Source organism: Dipodomys spectabilis, unplaced genomic scaffold (genome assembly GCF_019054845.1).
Source record: "Dipodomys spectabilis isolate Male_0828 unplaced genomic scaffold, ASM1905484v1 ptg000073l, whole genome shotgun sequence".
NCBI lineage: Eukaryota > Metazoa > Chordata > Mammalia > Rodentia > Heteromyidae > Dipodomys > Dipodomys spectabilis.
Window position 1 is genome coordinate 8,239,434 of NW_024870750.1, and position 22,044 is coordinate 8,261,477.

The 22,044-nt window shown below is 43.0% G+C and overlaps 1 protein-coding gene across 1 annotated transcript in view; it reads left to right on the plus strand.

Moving 5' to 3' along the window:
* Mthfd1 (methylenetetrahydrofolate dehydrogenase, cyclohydrolase and formyltetrahydrofolate synthetase 1) overlaps nucleotides 1-22,044 on the plus strand; it is a 76,601-nt gene that overhangs the window by 15,993 nt on the left and 38,564 nt on the right. Inside the window, exons 2-8 of the mRNA XM_042682493.1 lie at nucleotides 327-411; nucleotides 10,410-10,469; nucleotides 11,426-11,479; nucleotides 13,878-14,014; nucleotides 14,164-14,264; nucleotides 16,855-16,991; nucleotides 18,177-18,288. Coding sequence (XP_042538427.1) covers nucleotides 327-411; nucleotides 10,410-10,469; nucleotides 11,426-11,479; nucleotides 13,878-14,014; nucleotides 14,164-14,264; nucleotides 16,855-16,991; nucleotides 18,177-18,288 — 686 coding nt within the window. The remainder of the gene's footprint in view (nucleotides 1-326; nucleotides 412-10,409; nucleotides 10,470-11,425; nucleotides 11,480-13,877; nucleotides 14,015-14,163; nucleotides 14,265-16,854; nucleotides 16,992-18,176; nucleotides 18,289-22,044) is intronic.

Consider the following 22,044-nt stretch of genomic DNA (forward strand, 5'->3'; position numbering starts at 1 on the left):
CTGGGAAGGTGGCTCAGTGGTAGAGCGCTTGCCTTGCAAGCCTGAGGCCCTGGGTTCGATTCCTCAGCACCACATAAGCAAAAAAGAAAAAAGCCGGAAAGTGGCGCTGTGGCTCAAGTGGTAGAGCGCTAGCCTTGAGCTGAAGAGCTGAGGGACAGCGCCCAGGCCCAGAGTTCAGGCCCCACAACCAGACCCAAAAAAAAAAAAAGACCAGATAAGAGCTATTGAGAGAAAGTGTTTTGTTTCGAAGAGAAATGCATCTGATAGCCCTCACTTATTTTTTTTGAGTCATGAAGTGTTAACTCCAACTTTCTCTTTTCTTCTAGGCAAATAAGGGAGAGACTGAAGAACCAAGTCACTCAGATGAAGGAGCAAGTACCAGGCTTTATACCTAGCCTGGCAATTTTGCAGGTACTATTGTAGTTTATTTCCATTAATGTCACCCTTAAATCAATCTGTCCCCGGCATTAGAGACAATAGACTTCAGACCTCTCCTCTCCTTTTTTTTTTCTTTTTTTTTTTGCTTTTGAGAAGCCTGTCTTGTGACTTTCTCTGGGAAGTATAGAAGAATCATGGGCTTCCAAATTGAAATGGTACTGACAGCTCAAAAAATGACTCACAAGGTCTGAGAATGTGGCTTATAGTAAGAGTGCTTGCCTAGCATGTATGAAGCCCTGGATTTGATTCCTTAGTACCACATAAACAGAAAAATCCAGAAGTGGCGCTGTGGCTCAAATGGTAGAGTACTAACCGTTAGCACCGATTATCATGGACAGAGCCTAGGCCTTGAATTCAAGCCCTAGGACCAGCAAAAAAAAAAAAAAGACTCTATCCTGTGATTAGTAAAATGAGTTTAATAGGAGTAGACAGCCATGGAAGGCTGAATTAATCTGAAGTCACTAACACCTCTCCACCATGCTTGGGGCTTCTTCTATTTCGTGTGTGTGTGTGTGTGTGTGTGTGTGTGTGTGTGTGTGTGTGTGTGTGTGTGTGTGTGTGTGTGTGTGTGTGTGTGTGTGTGTGTGTGTGTGTGTGTGTGTGTGTGTGTGTGTGTGTGTGTACACGCACACAGGTGCTTGTGTGCCAGTACTGGGTTTGAATTCAGGGCCTAGGCACTGTCCCTTAGTTATTTCCCTCAAAGCTGGCATTCTTCCACTTGAGCTATACGTCTACTTTTGGTTTTTTTGCTGTATAACTGGAGATAAAAGTCATTCAAACTTTTTTGCCTGGGCTGGCTGCAAACTAAGATCTTCAGATCACAGCTTGCTGAGTAGCTAGCATTATAAGCATGAGCCACTAGCACCAGACTTTTTGTTTTTTTGAGATAGGGTTTTGATATGGGGCCCAGGTTGGCCTTGAACTCAGTCTTTTAGCTTCAGCTGGGATTGTAGGCATGTACTCCCATGCCTTGACATTTTGTTTATGAAATTTAGTGAAAAGAGAATTATGATTTTTTTTAATGTGTTGTACAACCCTACACCATCTGGCACCATAGAAGAGCTAAATTCCCCTCCTGCATTTGCTTTCTTACTGTGTGCTCCCGATGTCAGCCTCCCACACAGCACTAGCATGACAGGCATACCACTGAGCCCAGTTACAGGTTGAAAAGCGGTATCATGAGTTTTTCTGCCTGGGCTGGATTCAACCTGTGGTTTTCCCAATCTCAGCCTCCCAAATAGCTATGATTATAGGTGTGAGCCACTGGTATCTGCTCCCACCCTCTTATTCAATGTCATTATTGTACATATCAGTGTTGTTCACGGTGATATTTCAGTACATGTGTTCAGTATACACTGATGATGAAATACTTTCCATTTATCTACTACCCCTCTCCCCCCAGTTCCTTCCCAACCTCCAGTAATGACTTTTGTATTTGGGTCAACTTTGTTTAGCTTCCATGTATGAAAGAAAACATACAGTCTCTCTGTCTGGCATATTTCACTTAATAAAATGCTTAGTAATTTCATCCATTTTGCTACAAATGATTAGATTTATTCACCTGTATGGCTGAATAATATTCTACTATGTGTATGTACCACGTATTTTCTTTATCTGCTCATCCCTTTTTTTTTTTTTTTTTTTAGTACATGAACTATTTTTTTTATTGTGAAAATACCGTACAGAGGGGTTACAATTACATGGGCAAGATAATGAGTACATTTCTTATCAAGCATTGTAGCCTCCTCCTTTGTTTCCCCTTCCCATCCCTTCCCATCCTCCCTCTGCCCCCACCCGATCCTCCTGCTACACCCCCACCACACACCAAAGTTGTAAAGTTCATTTTTTAACATAACGACTTGTACATCTCATTGTTGCAATGGGTCCACCTGTTTCCCTATTTAAACGATTCGTTTTTCCCCTTCCCCTCCACAAATTATACTGCTCATCTCTTTTTTTTTTGGTCCGGACTTGGGGCCTGAACTCTGGGCCTGGACGCTGTCCCTCAGCTTTTCAGCTCAAAGCTAGCGCTCTACCACTTGAGCCACAGAGCCACTTCCAGCTTTTTTCTCTTTTGCTTATGTGGTGCTGAGGAATCGAACCCAGGGCCTCAGGCATGCAAGGCAAGCGCTCTACCACTGAGACACCTTCCCAGCCCAACTGCTCATCTCTTGATAGGCACCTCAGCACACACACCGTATCTTAGATGTGTGTGTATGTGTGCGAGCACCCATGCCATGACAACCAATTTTGGGGCTTAAACTGAGAGCCATCTACTCTTGCTTAGCTATTTTGCTCAAGGTTCTGGCTTTTTGCTGGTTTATTGGAGTCAAGAATCTTAGATTTGGGCTGGGAAGATGGCTCAGTGGTAGAGCGCTTGCCTTGCATGCCTGAGGCCCTGGGTTCGATTCCTCAGCACCACCTAAGCAAAAAGAAAAAAGCCGGAGTGGCACTGTGGCTCAAGTGGTAGAGCGCTAGCCTAGAGCTGAAGAGCTGAGGGACAGCACCCAGGCCCAGAGTTCAGGCCCCAGGACTGGACCCAAAAAAAAAAAAAAGAATCTTAGATTTGTTTGCTGAGACTGGCTTTGAACCATGATCCTCAGATCTCAGCCTCCTGAGTTGCTACAATTATAGGCATGAGACATTGGTGCCTGGCAATCTTAGTGATTTTGAACAGTGCTACAATAAACATGAGAATGCTGGTATTACATGGTGTGCTGATCTTGTTTCCTGTAAATATATACCCCAAATAGTTGAATCATCAACTTTTATCTTAAAAGAAAAATACAAACAAAACAAAAAACAAGTGCTTGTGACATGTAGATTAAAAGGAACTCTTACAGACTGATATAATGTAAATTAGTACAGTCCTTATGGAAGGCCTTATGGAGGTACTTCTGAAAACTCACAGATCTTTTAGAAAGGTAGTGAGATCATCCAAGATCATGGGGTACACTTCAAGGACCATTACCGTAGGTGATTTTATCTGATAGGACAATAAAATAACTTCTAAATCAAGATGTCCACTAAGTTAGGAGTTCTTGCTTTCTCAGACACCACTTACTTCCCTAGACCCATCTTTCAGAGCTCTTAGTCATCTGGTTCTTCCCCAGTCCTACAGTTCATGAGAGAACACTTTCAAATTTATACATCGAGCTTCTTTTCTGAACTCCAGCTTTATGCAGTAGGAAATCATTCAATAAATACTTTTGCAGATGGCTGGGTTCAATTGGCCCATACCTATAAATCCTAGCTATTCAGGAGGCTGAGATTTGAGGATTGAGGCTAAAAGCCAGCTTAGGCAGAAAAATCTGAAAGACTTATCTCTGACTCACCAGCAACGAGCCAGAAGTAGAGATGTGACCCAAACGGTAGAATACCAGCCTTCAGTGGAAAAGCTAAGGGAGGACACTCTGGCTCTGAGTTCAAGCCCCAGTACCAACCAAAATTTAAAAAAGGTATTATATGGGCAAATGTACAAATGAATGTCTATATTTTGGATGGCAGGAAGGAACATAGCTTTTTGTTTGAAACTTCAGAAATACTAGCTTCCTCACCTCATGTTCTCTATGGAGGTCTCCACAAACATTATTTAATCCCTTGCTAAGTTTCTGTTTCTTGTTTACCAAGAATTTCAGAGTGAGTGGTACTTAAATACCACCACTTCTGCCCTTTTGCTCTTTAGCCCTTAGCTGAGAAGGGGGCATGCACAGAGGCCTGACCTGCCTTCTAAGTGGTGGTGGGTTTTCCTTTATTTGAAAGGTATTAAGGGTCAAAGGTGGGGCTGGGAATGTGGCTTTGTGGTAGAGTGCTTGCCTAGCATGCATGAAGCCCTGGGTTTGATTCCTCAGAGACTGTGCCCAGGCCCTGAGTTCAAGCACTGGGACTGCGGCCCCCACCCCCACCCCCCACACACAGTCAAAGGTATATGGTAAGTGTCTGTTTGATGCATTTGGTTATTCCTTGGCTTATTTTTCTAAATGGTTGTAGGAAAAGTATATGCCCTAGGCAAGAAATTTGTTTTTAGGCTGGAAGTATAGGTGTGGTGGAGTACATTCCTAGCATATATGAGGCCCTGGATTTCAACCCTTAATTTCCAAAGGAAAGAAGAAAAAGAAACAGAAAAAAGCTGAGCACCTGTGGCTCATGCCTGCAATCCTAGCTACTCAGGAGGCTGAGACTTGGAGGATTACAATCCAGAGCTATCCTGGGCGGGAAAGTCTGTGAAATTCCCTCTTCAATTAAGCAAAATGCCAGGCTGGAGGCCTGGCGTAAGTGGCAGTCCTGAGTGAAACAACCCAAGGGAGAACATGAGGCTCTGAGTTAAAAATAATCAAACGGAGTTACGTACTGAAGTTTCAAGCCACCAAGCTGAAACTAACCACTTTGCTTGGCCTTCTGAGAATCAGGATTGAGAATTACAGCCAAATTTCCGAAAGTGGCTAGTTTCAATCTTTTCTCCCAAAACAAGTGACTAAAGCAAACTGACGTTAATCAAGGACTTCTGCGTCACATTAGTTCTGTTTTATGTAATTTTGTCATAGGACAACCCTCTTGGTTTGTAATCTTGGAAAGTGTTTGTGTTCTTTTGTGAATTTACTTCACATGTATTGATTAGAAGCACTTTTGTACACATGCCTGTCTCCTATGTCCTGGCCTACAAAGCAGTGGCAGAATGTTCCAGTCCTGTACTTTAGCCTCAGTCCTGGACTTTAGCCCCAGACACACCACTTAGATAAAAAGTGTTGTCTCTAGTTTTTTTGTAACTTGGAGTGGGAACTGCTATCTTCCTGCATTCCCCAGCACGCCTCTTGTAGGTTCTTGGGTTCTCTTTCCTCTCTTGATTCCTGCTGCTCTCACCCCTGGGGCTAGTATAGTCCTCTGCTCACTGGTTTTAGGCCTCTGCCATGGACTCCTGCTCCTTGTCCTTTTGACCTGAATGGAAGTGCCTGTTAAAATGCAAATGTGATCACCATCCATCCAGTTACACCTACTATACCTTTATGGAGGAAGTGGTGGTAATACTACTTACACTGTGAGGAGTTCACTACCACTCCGAGAACTGATTTCTCATATATGGTAATTGATGCTCAAAAGAAGATCTCGAGTAGCTAACCCAAAGTCTCAGGAAGGGACTGAATCTTGAGACCTGAATCAATCCAGCCCTGGCTCCAGAACCCATTTGTTTTTCCTCTTTACTTTTCCTATCTGTTAACATGCAAGACCAACTGCTTTAAGAAAACAAGAAAATAGCTTATTCTGAGTCAATATGAGTGACTGGCCCAGAAATGTGGGCTTCAGCTATTTTGATTTACTTTTTTTTGGTTGGTCGTGGGGTCTGAACTCTGGGCCTGGGTGCTGACCCTCAGCTCTTCAGCTCAAGGCTAGCACTCTACCACTTGAGCCACAGCGCCACTTTCGGCTTTTTTTCTTTTTGCTTATGTGGTGCTGAGGAATCGAACTCAGGGCCTCAGGCATGCAAGGCAAGTGCTCTACCACTGAGCCACCTCCCCAGCCCCTGCTTCAGTTATTTTGAATGGTGTATTTCACCTTGACAACTTTCCAGAACTTTTTTGCATTGGTGGTGGGGCTTACTGGTAGATGGGCTACTGGTAGGGTAGAGGAAATCTATAAGATAAGCCTCTGCCCTTCGTGATTATTTCATTCTTAGCTAGGTGTGTCAAGTTTATAGTCCAAGAACCTTAATCTAAACATCAAAAGATGCTAGATAGGATACTAAGTGTTTGGTAAATGGCTATTAAAGGGTCTAAGAATGACCTTTGATAACTTTAGCTCTTGATTTGAAATAATTTCATTTCTGTAATAAAGCCATTGTATTTAGCCATAGTTAGCAGTGTACAGGGTGTTTATACAGATGCTGCTTCTTCAGAGAATGTCAGTCTCCACATTCCCTAGCATTTTAGCAAGACATTCATGCAGCTGGAATGATGGCCAAGGGAAAGGATCATGAGTTCTAAGCCAGCTTACACTACATAGTGAGACTCTGTCTCAAAAAACGAACAAACAACAACTACAAAAAGGATTCTAAAGTTGAACTTTTTTTTTTCTTCTTAAGAATGGACAGGTAGGGTTGAAGGTGTAGCTCAGCAGTTAGAGTACCTGCCTAACTCTTGTGCCAGAGGGCTAGAGTTAAAACCCCAGTACCATCAAATTAAAATAAAAAATGGACAGTAGCTACCCACCAACCCCTCAAGATGACTGCTCACTCACTCGCTAAGAACCTGAATATAGGAAATTTTTTATCTTTTTCATAAAAGACATAAATTAGGCTTGCTTCTATCACTTATTCTAAAATATTTTGGTTATTAATATTAAAATAGCTAATGTTTACTTTCCACCAGGAACCATGGAGAGTACTTTGTATAGTGACTTACTTGGTTCTTACAAAACAAATGGACAAAAGTAATAAAATAATAACTAAATTGACCTGAATGACTATAAAATGTTTCTAAAATGGAAAGAAAAATTACTGAGAGATAAATACCCAAGATACTTCATGATATAAAATACTGGCAATGAGCCTGGTGCCAGTAGCTCACACCTGTAATCCTAGCTACTTAGGCGGCTGAGATCTAAGGATTGAAGTTCAAAGCCAGCTTGGGCTGGGAAGTCTTATCTCCAATTGGAGACTCTTATCTCCAATTAACAGAAAAACCATAGTGACTCTGTGGCTCACATGGTAGAGTGTGGTAGAGTGCTTGCCTTGGGCTAAAGAGAACTGGGACAGCGCCCAGGCTCTGAGTTCAATCCCCATTACTGGCAAAACAAACACAACACAACACTGGTAAACTGTGGCCTGAGTCCAAGGGCTACCAGATTATACAGGGTTAAAGTGGCTACTGTGACAGGCCTGTGGCCCAGAGAGCCTAGAATATAGAATATGCCCCTTTTAATCTTTTCCTGAAACAGCTTGCAGACTCCTATTTAACAAAGAACTGCAGTCCCATTCTAGAATAGAGCTTTTTAAAATGGAGTAATGCACAACCACTTTGAAGAAAGAGATTAGCATTCCTGATAAAATGCTTAAGTGATATTCTTGATAAACTGAAGTGGGATTAAGGTTTGTTCTGAGACACATCTTCCACCCACCACCTGACTGCCAGTCAAGAATCTAATGTTCTTTAAACATTCATCTAGTCTATCAGTTATTATATAACCACTTTTCCTTATAAAATGCTGGAAATGTAGCTCAGTGGTCTAGCACTTGGTATGCCTGAGGCGTTGGGTTCAGTCCAGAAAAAAAGGAAAACAAAAAGACTCAAGTTCTTTTCAGAGAACTGTTGAAATTCTAGAAGTTTCCCTTGCAATTCATACAGCTCACAGAAGTAAGACAGTTGAAGCTGGGGTGCAGGTCCTGATCCTGAAATCTGAGGGCAGTAGTATCTGGTTACATTGGCCACTGGCAAGGTCTAGAAATACTGTTAGGAAGACTGGCCTCCTTCTGCTCTGTGCTGTTCAAAGGAGCCAGGCCTCAGTTATCTCTGGACCCCAGGCCCAACCAAACTAGGAGTTCTGCTGGTCAGATCCAGCCACTTGCCCAGAGAAATAATGTACTATTATGTGACAGCTATGGGAAGACAGCACTTCAGTATACCTTCACTTTTCTTGAGGGCATACACAACAGTTTTAGGTTTTCTAGAAAAAGAACTGGGCAGAGAGAGCTATATGTAATGACTAAACAGTCCCTGTCAAAGTAAGGCTTGCTTGATCATTATGTTATTTCAGTGCTTGGTTGGGAGGCATTTCAGGAAAGTTATTATCTTGGTCTTCACTGCTCCAGATTCTCCAGTCATCTTCTCCTTGGGGATGGTCTGTCTTGTGGAATCTGTTTTTCCTTGGAAGATGTTCTTGTTCAGTGATAAGTTGGGTCCTTCCAGGATTTCAAGGAGATTGTAAAGTGACCTCACAGACAATGGTTTGGAGCAAGGACATGTAGAAAATGGGGGCAGGGATGCCAAGCTTTCCCCCTGCTTTTTACTTATTCCCTGGGCTCTGCAAAAGCTTTTATGCCTCTAACAAAACCACTTGTCAGCTCTCTCTCTACATTTTGGGGAAAAACCTAACTTACTGTATTGGTTTTCGACTTTGGGACATGGGCAAATATTTGTAAAACAAAATTTTACAGCTGAGTGGTTGTAATGTAAAAGCCACAAATATATGCGTAATTAAGGAAGCGAGACAGTATAGTGACATTACAGGTTCAAAGGATTTGGCTCCTACGCTGACTCTTCTGTGGAGGTGGCCATTTGCCTTCTGGTTCTCTTGGGGGTCTTCTCTGCTCACCAACTTGTTTCTTCTCTGTAGCTGGGCACAGAGCTTCTATTGTTCTTGGTGAGGACATGGAATATGCCTCTCGGTGCTCCTGCCTCTTTGGTGTCTTGCTTTCCTGACTATGATTTCTCAGCCCTCCATGATCTATTGTCCTGGTATGCCAGCAGAATTCCACTCTTTTTTGCTTGCTTGCTCGCTCCCGCTCTCCATTCATTCATTCATTCATTCATTGTGCCAGTATTTGGGCTTAAACTCAGGGCCTTTCATCTTCACAGTTTTTTTGTTTTGTTTTGTTTTGTTTTTGGCCAGTTTTGGGCTTGAACTCTGGGCCTAGGCACTGTTCCCTGAGCCTCTTTGTGTTCAAAGCTAGTGCTCCACCACTTGAGCCACAGCACCACTTCTGGCTTTTTTGAGTAGTTTATTGGAGAGATGAGAGTCTCATGGACTTCCCTGTCTGGGCTGTTTTGAATTGTGATCTTCAGCTCTCAGCCTCCTGAGCAGCCACTAGTGACATGCTCACTTAACTTTTTCACTCAAGTCTGGCTCGCTACCACTAAAACTATACCTCCACTTCTGGCTTTTGCTAGTTAATTGGAAATAAGAGTCTGGAAGATGTTATCTGCCCAGGCTGGCTTTACACCTCTAATTGAAGCCTCCTGAGTAGGTAGGATTACAGGTATTAGCCCCCATGCCCTTCTGATTCCACATTTCTTTTTTCTTTTTTTCTTTTGTATCGGTCGTGGGGCTTGAACTCTGGGCTGGATGCTGTCCCTCTGTTCTTCACCTCAAGGCTAGTGCTCTACCACTTGAGCCACAGTGCCACTTCCAGTTTTCTGAGTGGTTTATTGGAGATAAGAGTCTTGCAGACTTTCCTGCCTAGGCTGGCTTTGTACTGTGATCCTCAGATCTCAGCCTCCCGCGTAGCTAGGATTACAGGCGTGATCCACCAGCGCCGGGCTTGATTCCATGTTTCTTATAGTACTTGCTTAGTTTCTAGTACAGATACAGACATTCTCTATCGTTTTCTTTTTCATTTTTTGGTGGTGCTGGGAAATGAACTTTCAGCACCAAGCTTGCTAGGCAAGTGCTCTACACTTGGAACCAGCCCACTATTTTGCTCTGGTTGTTTTGAGACAAGGTGTCAATTGTTCTCTGGGTTGACCTGAAATATCATCTTCCTATCATGCTTCTTGTCATACCTGAGCTGACAGGCATGTGACACCACATACAGCCTTTTCTGTTGAGATGAGACTCCTGAACTTTTTTGTGCTCAGGCTGACCTAGAATTGCAATTCTCTCAATCTCAGCCTCCCTGGTGGCTGAGTTGACAAGCATGTACTACAGGGCCCAGCCCCTCCCTCCCTTCCTTTATTTTTTTTAGATGGGGTCTCACCCTGTGGCCAGGCGATCCCTTAGCTCCTGGGCTTCCATGGTTCTCCCCCTAATAGCAATGCCTGCAGACACATGCTTCAGTGGGACTCTTAGGAGTACAGATATAATGCCCCTTGTACTCATTCCCCAAGCCTGCCTCAACAGCCTCCTTTTTCTCCTGTAGAAATTCTCTGTAGCTAGAGTGACACAGCTCAGATGCTTCTTTTATCAAAACTATAATTGTAGAAGCTTTTCTATATACTTTGCCTTTCCCTAATTGTCTGATTTGCATGTATTTGTTATTCTAGGTTGGCAACAGAGATGATTCCAATCTTTATATAAATGCGAAGCTGAAGGCTGCTGAAGAGGTAAAGCCTTGCTCAGTGTTGCTGTCACTCTCTTCAGCACCCCAATTTTTTTTTTTTTTTTTTTTTTTTTTATTGTAAAGCTACTATACAGAGGGTCACAGTTACATGAGTGAGGTTATGAGTACACTTCCTCTTGAACATTGTTACCCCCTCCATTGTTTTCCCCCTACCATCCCCTCCCTCCCTCCCTTCCCCGAGGTTCTTTTTTTTTTTTTTTTTTTTGATTGTGATTAAATGATTACATAATTTCAAAGTCACAAGTTCATTCTAACTTCCCTGGAGCAAATTGTCTACCACAGTCTGTAATATATAACAGTGTTCACATGTTATATACCATATTTAGCACCCCAATTTTTGACATTTACACCTCACCCTTTGGGCTCCTCCCCATAACACCTTTTCTGCTTCTAGTAGACATTAGTTTACCTATTTGGTGGTGTTCGATTGTCCTGGATGCTTTCTCATTGATGTCCTTGCTTCCAAAAGAGCTGTTATAGTGGACATGAAATAATGTAAAGTGCACAAGTGACCAGTGACAGTGAATGATGAGTGGGTTGGATGAGGAACGAATTCTTCTGAACACTTAGGGTGAAGTGATGCCTAACACCAGTTGTTTTATTCACATTCTTAAAAGAAATGGACTCAAAGCTGGGCGCTGGTGGCTCACGCCTGTAATCCTAGCTACTCAGGAGGCTGAGACCTGAGGATCGCGGTTCAAAGCCAGCCCTGGCAGGAGAGACCATGAGACTCCTATCTCCAATAAACCACCAGAAAACCGGAAGTGGCGCTGTAGTTCAAGTGGTAGAGCACTCGCCTTGAGCTGAAGAGCTGAGGGACAGCGCCCAGGCCCAGAGTTCAAGCCCCACGACCGACAAAAAAAAAAAAAAAAAAAAAAGAAATGGACTCACCTCTAAAGTTTTCCTTCTACTTACCTGTTTAAACATTCGTTTTTACAGGTTGGGATCAAAGCCACTCACATTAAGTTGCCAAGAACGGCCACAGAATCTGAGGTGAGCCCTTATGAACTGAGGGTGAAGAGGGCAGCGGAAGCACTGACCTGTCTGCTTGTGGGTTTAGTGGAACTTTAGGGACTAATATACATTTTTGCAGGTAATGTTTTCTTTGCCAGCTCCACCTCCGGAAGGTTCTTGAGCATGGTATAGTTCTTGGGCATCAACATTTGATACTCAAAGTCAGAGTGCAGCACCATTTGCTTCCAGATCACCTGTGGTGCTCCTCCAACGTTCTGTAATTCCTCCACTGGTTCTGTAATTGGCTTCAATTTAAAAAACACTTGTGGAGGCTGGGAATGTGGCTTAGTGGTAGAGTGCTTGCCTAGCATATATGAAGCCCTGGGTAAGCCAGAAGTGGCGCTGTGGCTCATGTGGTAGAGAGCTAGCCATGAACATGAAGTCCTGGGTTTGATCCCTCAGTATCACATAAACAGAAAAAGCCGGGAGTGGCACTGTGGCTCAAGTAGTTGAATGCTAGGTTTGAGAAAAAGAAGTTCAGGGACAGTGCCCAGATCCTGAGTTCAAGCCCCAGGACTGGCAAAAAAACCAAAACAAATAAACAACATTTACGTATCCTACTTGTAGGATGTTCAATCATAGGCAAACAAACTGCAAAAAAGAATAAGCACAACAAATCAGTGGTGATTAGTCAGAACAACTGTTAACTGTAGGTGGGAGGTTAACTGAAGAAGAGCAGAAGGCAAAGAACTTTCTGAAGTCAGGGAAATGTCTGTGCCCTGCTAGCCACTCTGGGGACCTCTGGACCCCATCACACTTTTGTGTTTAATTAAAAGGAAATACTTGGTGGAACTAGCCTTTTTTCAAGTATTCAGTATTGTCATTTCATATTGTAAGATGTAAATTAGACAACATTTTACCTAAAGGATTACTTAACATTGTTGGACACTTTTCTTGTTGTTCTTCCAAGTCTTGTTCGTATTCTAGGGAAGTGAGTTTTAGTCCTCATCTTCATCTGGATTAATTTCAAAGTGACATAATTTATAATTAACATTCTTGCTAGTTAGCAACCATGTACTAATGACTCAGATGATTCTTTAAATATTTTTTGGCAATAAGGCTCAAATATTTTTTGAAAGAGTTTGTAAATCATACTGATTTATTTTATTTATTTATCTATATGTTACTTGAGACAGGGGATTACTGTGTACCTCAGGTTGGCTTTGAGCCTGCAATCCTCCTGAGTGCTGATATTACAGGTGTATACCACCACATCTGGCTAATTATGGTGATCTTGCTTTTGATCCTTTTGATAATTGAGACCTCTCCATCAGGATTCCTAGATTTTTCTACTCACTTTGATTCAGTCTGAGAAAACTGCTTGACATTAGCAGCATCTATAATATCTGCTACAGAGTTTGAACTTCAAATGGATGAATTCAGAACTTGTTTCTTTTTTTCACCACAAGCTTCTTCATGGGCACCATGACGGAAGTAGAGACAAAAAGGACTGCTTGTTACCATGATTTGCATGGTTGTGACATGGGCTGTTGCAGTAATAAGTTGTTAAGGTTGACTTTCTTGGCAGATTGTTTACGAAACACCTGAAGGATTATGTTAGTCAGTTTTTCATTGCTGTGACAGTTCCTATTGTTCCTAAAATAATTACATTATGAGGAATTCAGATTTGTTACAGATCAGGGTTTTAGAGGTTTCAATCCATGGTTTTTGTTTTCCCATTTCCTGGAATTCGTTTCAATAAATATTATTTTATATGAGCTGAAGCGTAGAAGCCTTATGTTTTTGGGTTCCTCCCCTAAGAGTATCCTCCTTTGTTCTCATTGTGTGTGAATGCCTGGAATCCTGTGTAATTTACCATGTTCCAGTGTATATTAAATCTAGCTTCCACAACTGAGAGAAAACATGTACTATTTGTCTCTCTGAGCTTGGCTTACCAATCCATGGTCATTTGGCCTGTCACTTTGGGTCTGACAGCACAATTCATGGTGGCCAGAGCACATGGCAGAGGAAGCCTGCTCAACTTCATGGTGTCCAGGAAGCAGAGAAAGGGAGGGAGAGAGGGTCAGAGTTGAGGGGGGAGAAAGGGAGGGAGTTCATCTCTCAGTATCTTATTCAAAGTCATTCTCTCAGGGGCTCAGTTTCCTTCCTATGGTCTCCCCCATTTGTCAGGATTGCCACAGGCTGGGGTCCAAAATACAACACATGGATCATTAGGGGACATTTTGGATCCAAACAGATATATTCTAGTTAAGACAGCATCTCCCTCAGGATTCAAGAGGAACGTAGATTCTGACAGGACTATAATAATGAAACTCTTGAAGGAAAATAGGGCAGCTTGACTTTTCCTTGAAAAGTTGTTTCTTCCTCTTTTGACTTGTATGCAGTAACAAATTGCATGTGCTACTATTACTTTTAGGTGTTGAAGCAGATCACATTCTTGAATGAAGACTCCACAGTGCATGGATTCATAGTGCAGCTGCCGTTAGATTCCGAGAATCCCATTAACACTGAAGTGATCATCAATGCTGTTGCACCTGAAAAGGATGTGGACGGGTGAGCGTGGCTTTCCTTCTATATTGTCCTGTGCAGTTTTATTTAGACTACATGTCTAGTTTGGCAATGTATCATATTTGTTCCTAAAGAAGAAAAGAGACCTGATTATCTTTATTTCCCTTTATTTTTGATTTCTTTTGTGGCTTCAGGTTGACAAGTATCAGTGCTGGCAAACTTGCTAGAGGTGATCTAAATGACTGTTTCATTCCTTGTACACCTAAAGGATGCTTGGAACTAATCAAGAAGACAGGTAAAATTAACAACCATTCAGACAACAGGAAAGTTGTTTCTTGGAGCCTACCTTGACTTGTAGAGGTATAGAGGGAAATATACTCTGAACCATGAGTAAGTGGGCTTGATTAGAAAGGTAGCCTATTCAGGAGCTTTGCCTAAATTCTCAATTTTGTCAACAGCCCTATGAAGTATGTGTTATTGTTATTTAACAGATAAGATAACAAGCTTGGGAGTAGGTGAATTGGCACAAACCTATAATCCTAGCACTGAGGAGGAGGAGAAAGGAAGTTGAGAGTTTGAGGCCAGCCTGGTAAGATCTTTTAAAAAACCAAAGGCTGGGGCTATGGCTTAGTAGTAGAGTGCCTACCAGCATATATATGCCCCTGGATATGATCCCTACCACCATCAAAAAGAAGAGAGGAAGAGAGGGGAAAGAAGGGGAAATAGGCTCAGAGAAATGAAGAGAGACTAATAAAGTCAAGATTTGAACTCAGTTTTTGAGTTCAAGCCATTTTATTTTTGTGGAAATATATCTTGTATGGTAATATTAATTCAAAATGTATGAAAGTGTACACAGTACAGGGCACCTCTTGCACCTATATACCTAGCTACTCAGGAGGCTGAGATCTGAGGATCACAGTTCAAAGCCAGCCTGGGCATGAAAGTCCTTGAGACTTTTTATCTCCAATAAACCACTCAGAAAACCAGAACTGGTGTTGTGGCTCAAGTGGTAGCGGCTAGCCTTGAACAAAAAAGCTCAGTGACACACCCAGCCCTGAGTTCGAGCCCCATGAACAACAACAAAAGTGTACACAGTGAAAAGTCCCGTCCAAGAATCTAGCATCTCCAGAGTGGCTCCAAAAGTAGACAGATGGCAGGACATGTATGTCTTTCACAGTTGGCTATATTACACTTATATAGCTAGTACCTTGGTATTTTCATCTCATTATAAATACTTTTAACAGAGGTTATTTTTTTTTAGAAGAACAACTAGGTCAGAAGTTTTAAGCAGAAAGTTTTGACAGCCTAAATGAAATTTTTCTGTGGTTAGCAAGAAAAGGTCAAACCAGAAACCTTGGGACAGCTATGACAGACAGTTCAGTCACTTATATTCTTCAGCATATTTAGCAAACATTACCACTTAATGAAAACAAACCTATGAATGACAATACTGTAGGCTTCCCACTCTTATCTTCTTTTTTTTCTTTTTTTTCCGGTTGTGGGGCTTGAACTCTGATCTTGGGCTCTGTCCCTGCACTCTTCAGCTCAAGGTGAGGGCTCTTCCATTTGAGCCACAATACCACTTCCAGTTTTCTAGTGGTTTATTGGAGATAAGAGTCTCATAGACTTTTCTGCCTGGACTGGCTTTGAACTGTGATCCTTAGATCTCAGCCTCCTGAATAACTAGGATTACAGGCGTGAGCCACCAGTCTATCTTCTTCGGCTCCCAGTCTATCTTCTTCACTGTGAAGTTACCCTTTGCCCTAAGGCAGATTTGAGTCTAAAAAATCATAGAAAGTACAGAATGTTCCTTCCTTCACTCCCTCCTGCCTTTCCTTCCTCCCTTCTCCCTCCCATCCTGTCACCCTCCCTTCTTCTTTTTCCTTCCCTCCTTCCCAGTGCTCACATCCCCAGCCCAGGCCAATATGCCTTTTAAATACTTCAGACTTTGAAGTCATTACTACTAGATGATCATGATGTGGACATTAAGCAAAAGCTAGCCTTTTTCTGATTAAATTGATTTTATACAAGATACCTAATTGAAACAAACTGCCTCAAGCAAGAGTCCACAGTCCTCAGTAGAGGGTCTAGATAGCATCTTAAAGACTTTTTCTTGGCTTCCTTCTGTGTAGACAGCTCATTCTCAGGGTCTTCATGGTGGCCCTAAGCAGTGACATCCTCATTCTGTCCTGTACCTAACAGACATCGAATGGCCTTCATTGACTAGAGATGGAACAGACACTTGTCCACTATGGGTGTTTACCCTCGTCACCACTGGGAAGTAGAGTTGAAGTCAGAACTGAATAATGGATGCCAAGTCACCAAAAAGGAAACCTTCCATTACAATTATATTTCCCTGAAAGTAATCCTATGGCTCAGGTCCTAAGTCAAAAGAGAAATTTGGATGAGGAACTGCATGCAGAAATTTGCCAACATTGGAAGAAACACCTGATACCAATCTAATTGCCTTGACTTCTATGTTGTTCCATACACCTTAGTGGGTATAACTGTTTTGCCCGTGTAATTTAATCTGATAACTTCTTCCATATGGCTGTTTAACTGTATGCAAGGGTTTATTTTCTTTCTTTCTTTTTTTTTTTTTTTTTGAGTGTAGGATTTCTTCCCACTCTCCTATGAGTCAATGAATAGATCTTGGCCTAAGCTGCTCTCCAAAACCTACATAAACAAGGACAGTGTGCAAGTCCCAATCTAGCAGAAGCCCCGTAGAACTGGAAATATTAGCAAAGCAGAGTGTTTTGAGGAGGGTTTGTGTTTGATGCTAAGAACCTACTTTCATGCACTTGCTCTTAACTTTTTGTTTAGGTGGCATGTGAAGGAGAGGTAGCTATGTTTTCCAATCTGATCCATGCTGGCTTTTCTTTCAGGGGTGCAGATTGCTGGAAGGCATGCTGTGGTGGTCGGGCGCAGTAAAATAGTTGGTGCCCCCATGCATGACTTGCTCCTGTGGAATAATGCTACGGTGACCACCTGCCACTCAAAGACTGCCAATCTCGGTGAAGAGGTAAGAAGTGGGTGGGAGGATATCTTACCCTCATTCTCTCATTTAACTCCTGTAATTATGCTGTGTTTCTTGTTTCCTTTTACAAGAAGCATTCCAGTTACAAAGTTGTCCAAGTTTATACAGACTTCATTCTGCCAGTATACTACCTGTTTTATTTATTTACTTACAGTCAGGCCTGGGGCTTGAACTCAGGGCCTGGGCACTGTCCCTGAGCTGCTTTTGCTCAAGACTAGCTCTCTACCACTTGAGAGCCACAGCAACACTTCCGGCCTTTTCTGTTTATGTGATACTGAGGAATCGAACTCAGGGCTTCATTCATGCGAGGCAAGCACTCTACCACTAAGCCACATTCCCAGCCCCTATACTATTTCAAATAGTCTCACTCTAGAGTCCGGCCTAGCTTTGAACTAGGAATCCTGTCTCGACTTCCCATGTGTTCGGATGTTCAGATTACAGGCATGCATTGTCACATATACTTTCTATACCAGTCAGTCTCATTGCAGACAGGACTCCACAATCTAGGCACTCTACCTCCCTGCTACATGTCCCATATGTGTGACAGTAGTGGCCTTGGAGGTGGCGGTACCTCAGAGGAGACTGTGAACACTGGACATCTGCAGAAACCTGCTCTTGATCCTGTGTCAGGTTCCAGGGATGCTCCCATGTCCACACTCAGCCCTGGGATGCTCCCATGTCCACACTCTTGTTGTTAATACAGTTTGGGTGTGGGAGAAAGCAGAGAGAAGCCCCCTCTAAGCCACTGCCTCCACTGCCCTGCAGGTCTCCTTGCTCTCCTCACTACCTAAAATGCGTGTGCAGGAGTGAGCCTAGCACGTAGAGGGCTGTGAGGAATGGCACGTGGCTGGCATTTGAGGCTCACAGTCGAATGTCCTTTCTGTGCTTTTTTTGGTCAGTTGTGGGGCTTGAACTCTGGGCCTGGGCGCTGTCCCTCAGCTCTTCAGCTCAAGGCTACTGTTCTCCCACTTGAGCCACAGCGCCACTTCCGGTTTTCTAATGGTTTATTCGAGATAAGAGTTTCACAGACTTTGCTGCCTGGGCTGGCTTTGAACCACAATCCTCAGCTCTCGGCCTCCTGAGTAGCTAGGATTACAGGTGAGAGCTATGGCGCCCAGCTTATCATTCTTTTTATTATTTAATTTCTGAAGTCTGAATCTCTTCCCCTAGGTGAACAAAGGTGATATCCTGGTGGTGGCAACTGGCCAGCCTGAAATGGTAAAAGGGGAATGGATCAAACCTGGAGCAATCGTCATTGACTGTGGAATCAATTATGTCCCAGGTAGGTATTGGGGGGGAGGATGATGGTTTCTAGCAGAGCATCAGGAAGGAAAGGAAGCCTGAGACAGAAACTCTTCACTTAATTTGTGCTTGAAGAACTGAGATTTCACGAGACCGACTTCTTTGAAGAGTGTGCACTTAGTAATCGGGCTGGCCTAGTGTTGGTGTGGCTCTTCCTTCACCTTAACAATGATGATAGACGCATGGATTTACATAATGTGGTCGAGTTCCCCCCTTTCACAGTGAAGGGACTTGGTTTTCCATGGTTTCAGTTACCCAGAGTCAATTATTGTCTAATATGAAATTGAAAATTCCAGAAATAAACAACTCACAAGTTTTAAAGAAATGGCATGTGGTTTAAAGCGCATGAATGATTCGTTCTTACTTGGGATTGAGTCATCCCTTCATCCACTGAATCTACACTAAATAGTTTAACCTGTCTGTTAATCATTTAATAGCCCTCTGTGTACCACGGCAGTATTTCACTTAACACATCCCAAAAGTGCAAGGATGGCAGTACCATCAGTTTGGGTATGTCAGAGGGAAGCAGTCAATGTGCTTCCTTTAAGCAAAAAAGGTGAAAGTAGAAGGTATTTTGAGAGAGACCACATTCACATTACTTTCAATACAGCATAGTGCTATATTGGTTCCATTTCATGATTAGTTATTGGTCATCTTAGTGTGCTTAGTACATTAAACTTTGTCATAGATATATATGTGTATGCGTATGGTTTGGTTTACATATGGTTTGGTAAATGCATGTTTCAGTACCACCCCTACAGGTAAGAGGCAAGAGTGGACCTCCATTGCAAGTGCTGCGGGAGTCTAGAGGAGGGACTCATCCTGACGAGACATCTCCAGAAGGGCTGAGGGCACAGCTCAGTGGTAGGGCACCTGCCTTGCACACGTGATGCACTAAGTTCCATCCCCACCACTTCCAAAAGAAGAAAACAGATTTGACCAGGACTTTTTTCTAGGCAGAGGAGATAAATTGAGCCTTTTAGTCATGGCTAAAACTGTATGTGGCATCCTCAATTCCAAATTACTCCTCATTTTCCTATTGTCATCCCTCCTCGCAGTTCTGAAGCTTTTTCATTTCCTTCACAATCATTCTCTGTATTGTATCCATTTTGGAATACTTAGAAACTCTTTTTTTTTTTTTTTTTTGGGGTCCAGTCGTGGGGCCTGAACTCTGGGCCTGGGCGCTGTCCCTCAGCTCTTCAGCTCAAGGCTAACGCTCTACCACTTGAGCCACAGCGCCACTTCCAGCTTTTTTCTTTATGTGGTGCTGAGGAATCGAACCCAGGGCCTCATGCATGCAAGGCAAGTGCTCTACCACTGAGCCACCTTCCCAGCCTTAGAAACTCTTTTTCTCTTTTCTCTGTTGTCAGTGAAATTTCTGAGTGTTACTTTTTCCTCTTCATGGACTACTGTCAGTTTCTTCCTGGTCTACCTCCATGCTGCTGATTGTTACTCAAACCCATGGCTTGCTTTTGCCTTGCTGGGCTCACCTACTGGCTCGGACTCCTGTGCCTCCTCCCACGACTCTTGCCAGATTCCATTGCCTCATAGGCACTTGAGCGACTTCTGTGACCTTTTTTTAATCTTGCTTGTCCTTCATGGACACCTAGTTTAAACTATTGTAAGCTGGATCACTTTCCTCTCCTGCCATGTACCTGGCTTCACCTTTGCAGCTCCCATACCTCACTAGTTAAGGAGCCAACCATTCTTTCAAACATAAGATTCCAAAGACCAATACAGCAATGAGTGTATACATACCTGATCAATTCAAGAAAGGAACATTCTTAAATTTTAGCACCTACTTGTGAGCCTCAAGCACCGTGCTATCCCTTGGGCTGCACAACTGAATAAAGTTCAACTGTGAGCCTCCCTCCCTCCCTTCCTTCCCTTTCTTTCTCCCTCAGTGCTGGAGATCAAACCCTGGGCCTTGTGCATGCTACACCAAGTTACCCTTCTGCTCCTCCTCCTCCAACTTCTCTATATGTACAATATATGTTCTTCTTTCCAAACCTTGTCTGATTTCTTTTCAGCCAGTGGTGATCTTCTGAAAAATCCTTGTCCCTTCCTCTTTTCCTGAAGAACTTGGTATTTCTTTTCTTATATATGTCTCAAGTTTCATGTCCTGTGCCCTTCATGCCAGACATCTCCTCATGGGCATGGTCACTGCTGCCCTGTCCAGCTTCCCACCCTCTGACAGCTGGCACTCAGATCTGTTGAATTGTTGAGGGAGTTACAGCAAAAGTAATCTTTTTTCTCCCTTCCCATCTCAAGTTTGAAATGTAGACAGAGCTGCCAGAAGCGTTAGTCACTGTCAAGTCCTCACCGTTTTTAACCTCCCTCCCACTCTCCCTACCAAGCTTTTAAGACAGTAGCTCATAATTGATCACTCATTTTTCTGGTAGTGTAATTATCTAATGGGTGATAAAGAAATTGCTCTCCTACAACTCCTCACTTTGAATATTTGGAATATGACATTCAAGCTCATTCTCTTGAAATCCTTGCATTTTCTGTATCATATTTCTGCCTTGTCCATACATAGCATTAGATCTAAGAGATAACGAAAAAAACCCCTATGGTTGGAGGCATGGCTCACTTGGTAGAGCGCCAGCCAGTGAGCGAGTCCTGTTCTCTGAAAAAAAGAGAGAGAGAGAAAGAGAGAAGAAAAACCTTGGTACAGACCTGGAGTCCTACAAATAGGTCTCATACATTGATGTAAATGTAGAAGTTACTACTCTGCTGACACTGATTCATGTAGATGGTAAAGAGAAATAAAACAAAACCTGCATTTTCTTGACATTTTTAAATGACTTGAGGCTGTGAGGGGAAATGTTCTACTATAGTTTTCTTGTTTCAGAGTCTTTCAGAAACCTGATGCCATCCCAAGGAGTTATGTTCACCAGATCCTCCATTTTTGTTGTTGTTGTGGGGCTTGAATTCAAGGCCTGGGCACTGTCCCTGAGCCTCTTTGTGCTCAAGGCTAATGCTCTATCACTGAGCCACAACACCACTTCCAGTTTTTGAGTGGCTAATTGGAGATAAGAGTCTCGGGTTTTTTTCTGCCTGTGCTGGCTTCGATCTATAGGTTTACAGGCATGAGCCACCTGCCAGGTCATCAACTCCTTCTACGCATGTAAAAAATAGCTTAGGAGCTGGGATTGTGGCTTAGCAGTAGAGTGCTTGCCTAGAATGTATGGAGCCCTGGTTCAATTCTTCAGTACCACATAAACAAAAAAAGCTGGAAGTAGCACTGTGGCTCAAGTGGTAGAGTACTAGCATTGAGCAAAAGAAAGTCAGGGACAGTACTCAGGCCCTGAGTTCAAGCCCCAGGACTGGCAAGCCAGGTGCCAGTGGTTTACGCCTATAATCCTAGCTACTTAGACTGAGATATGAGGATTGCCTTTCAAAGCCATCCTCGTGAAGTCCATGAGACACTTATCTCCAATTAACCACCAGAAAATAAAACAACACCAGAAAATAAAACTACACCAAGGTGTTGCTGTGATTCAAAATCATGGAGCACTAGCCCTTGGGTGGGGGGGGTGGAGCTCAGGGACAGTGCCTAGGCCCTAAATTCAAGCCCCTGACTGACTCCGCCCACCTCCTTCCAAAAATTACTTTAGGTACCTATTATGGGAAGAAGAGCCCTTATTTTTGTGAACGTTTTTTTTCAGTTTCAACAAAGTGCCTGCTTTCTTGTTGGGTTGACCACAAGCTGGTGAGCTACATAGTGTTAACC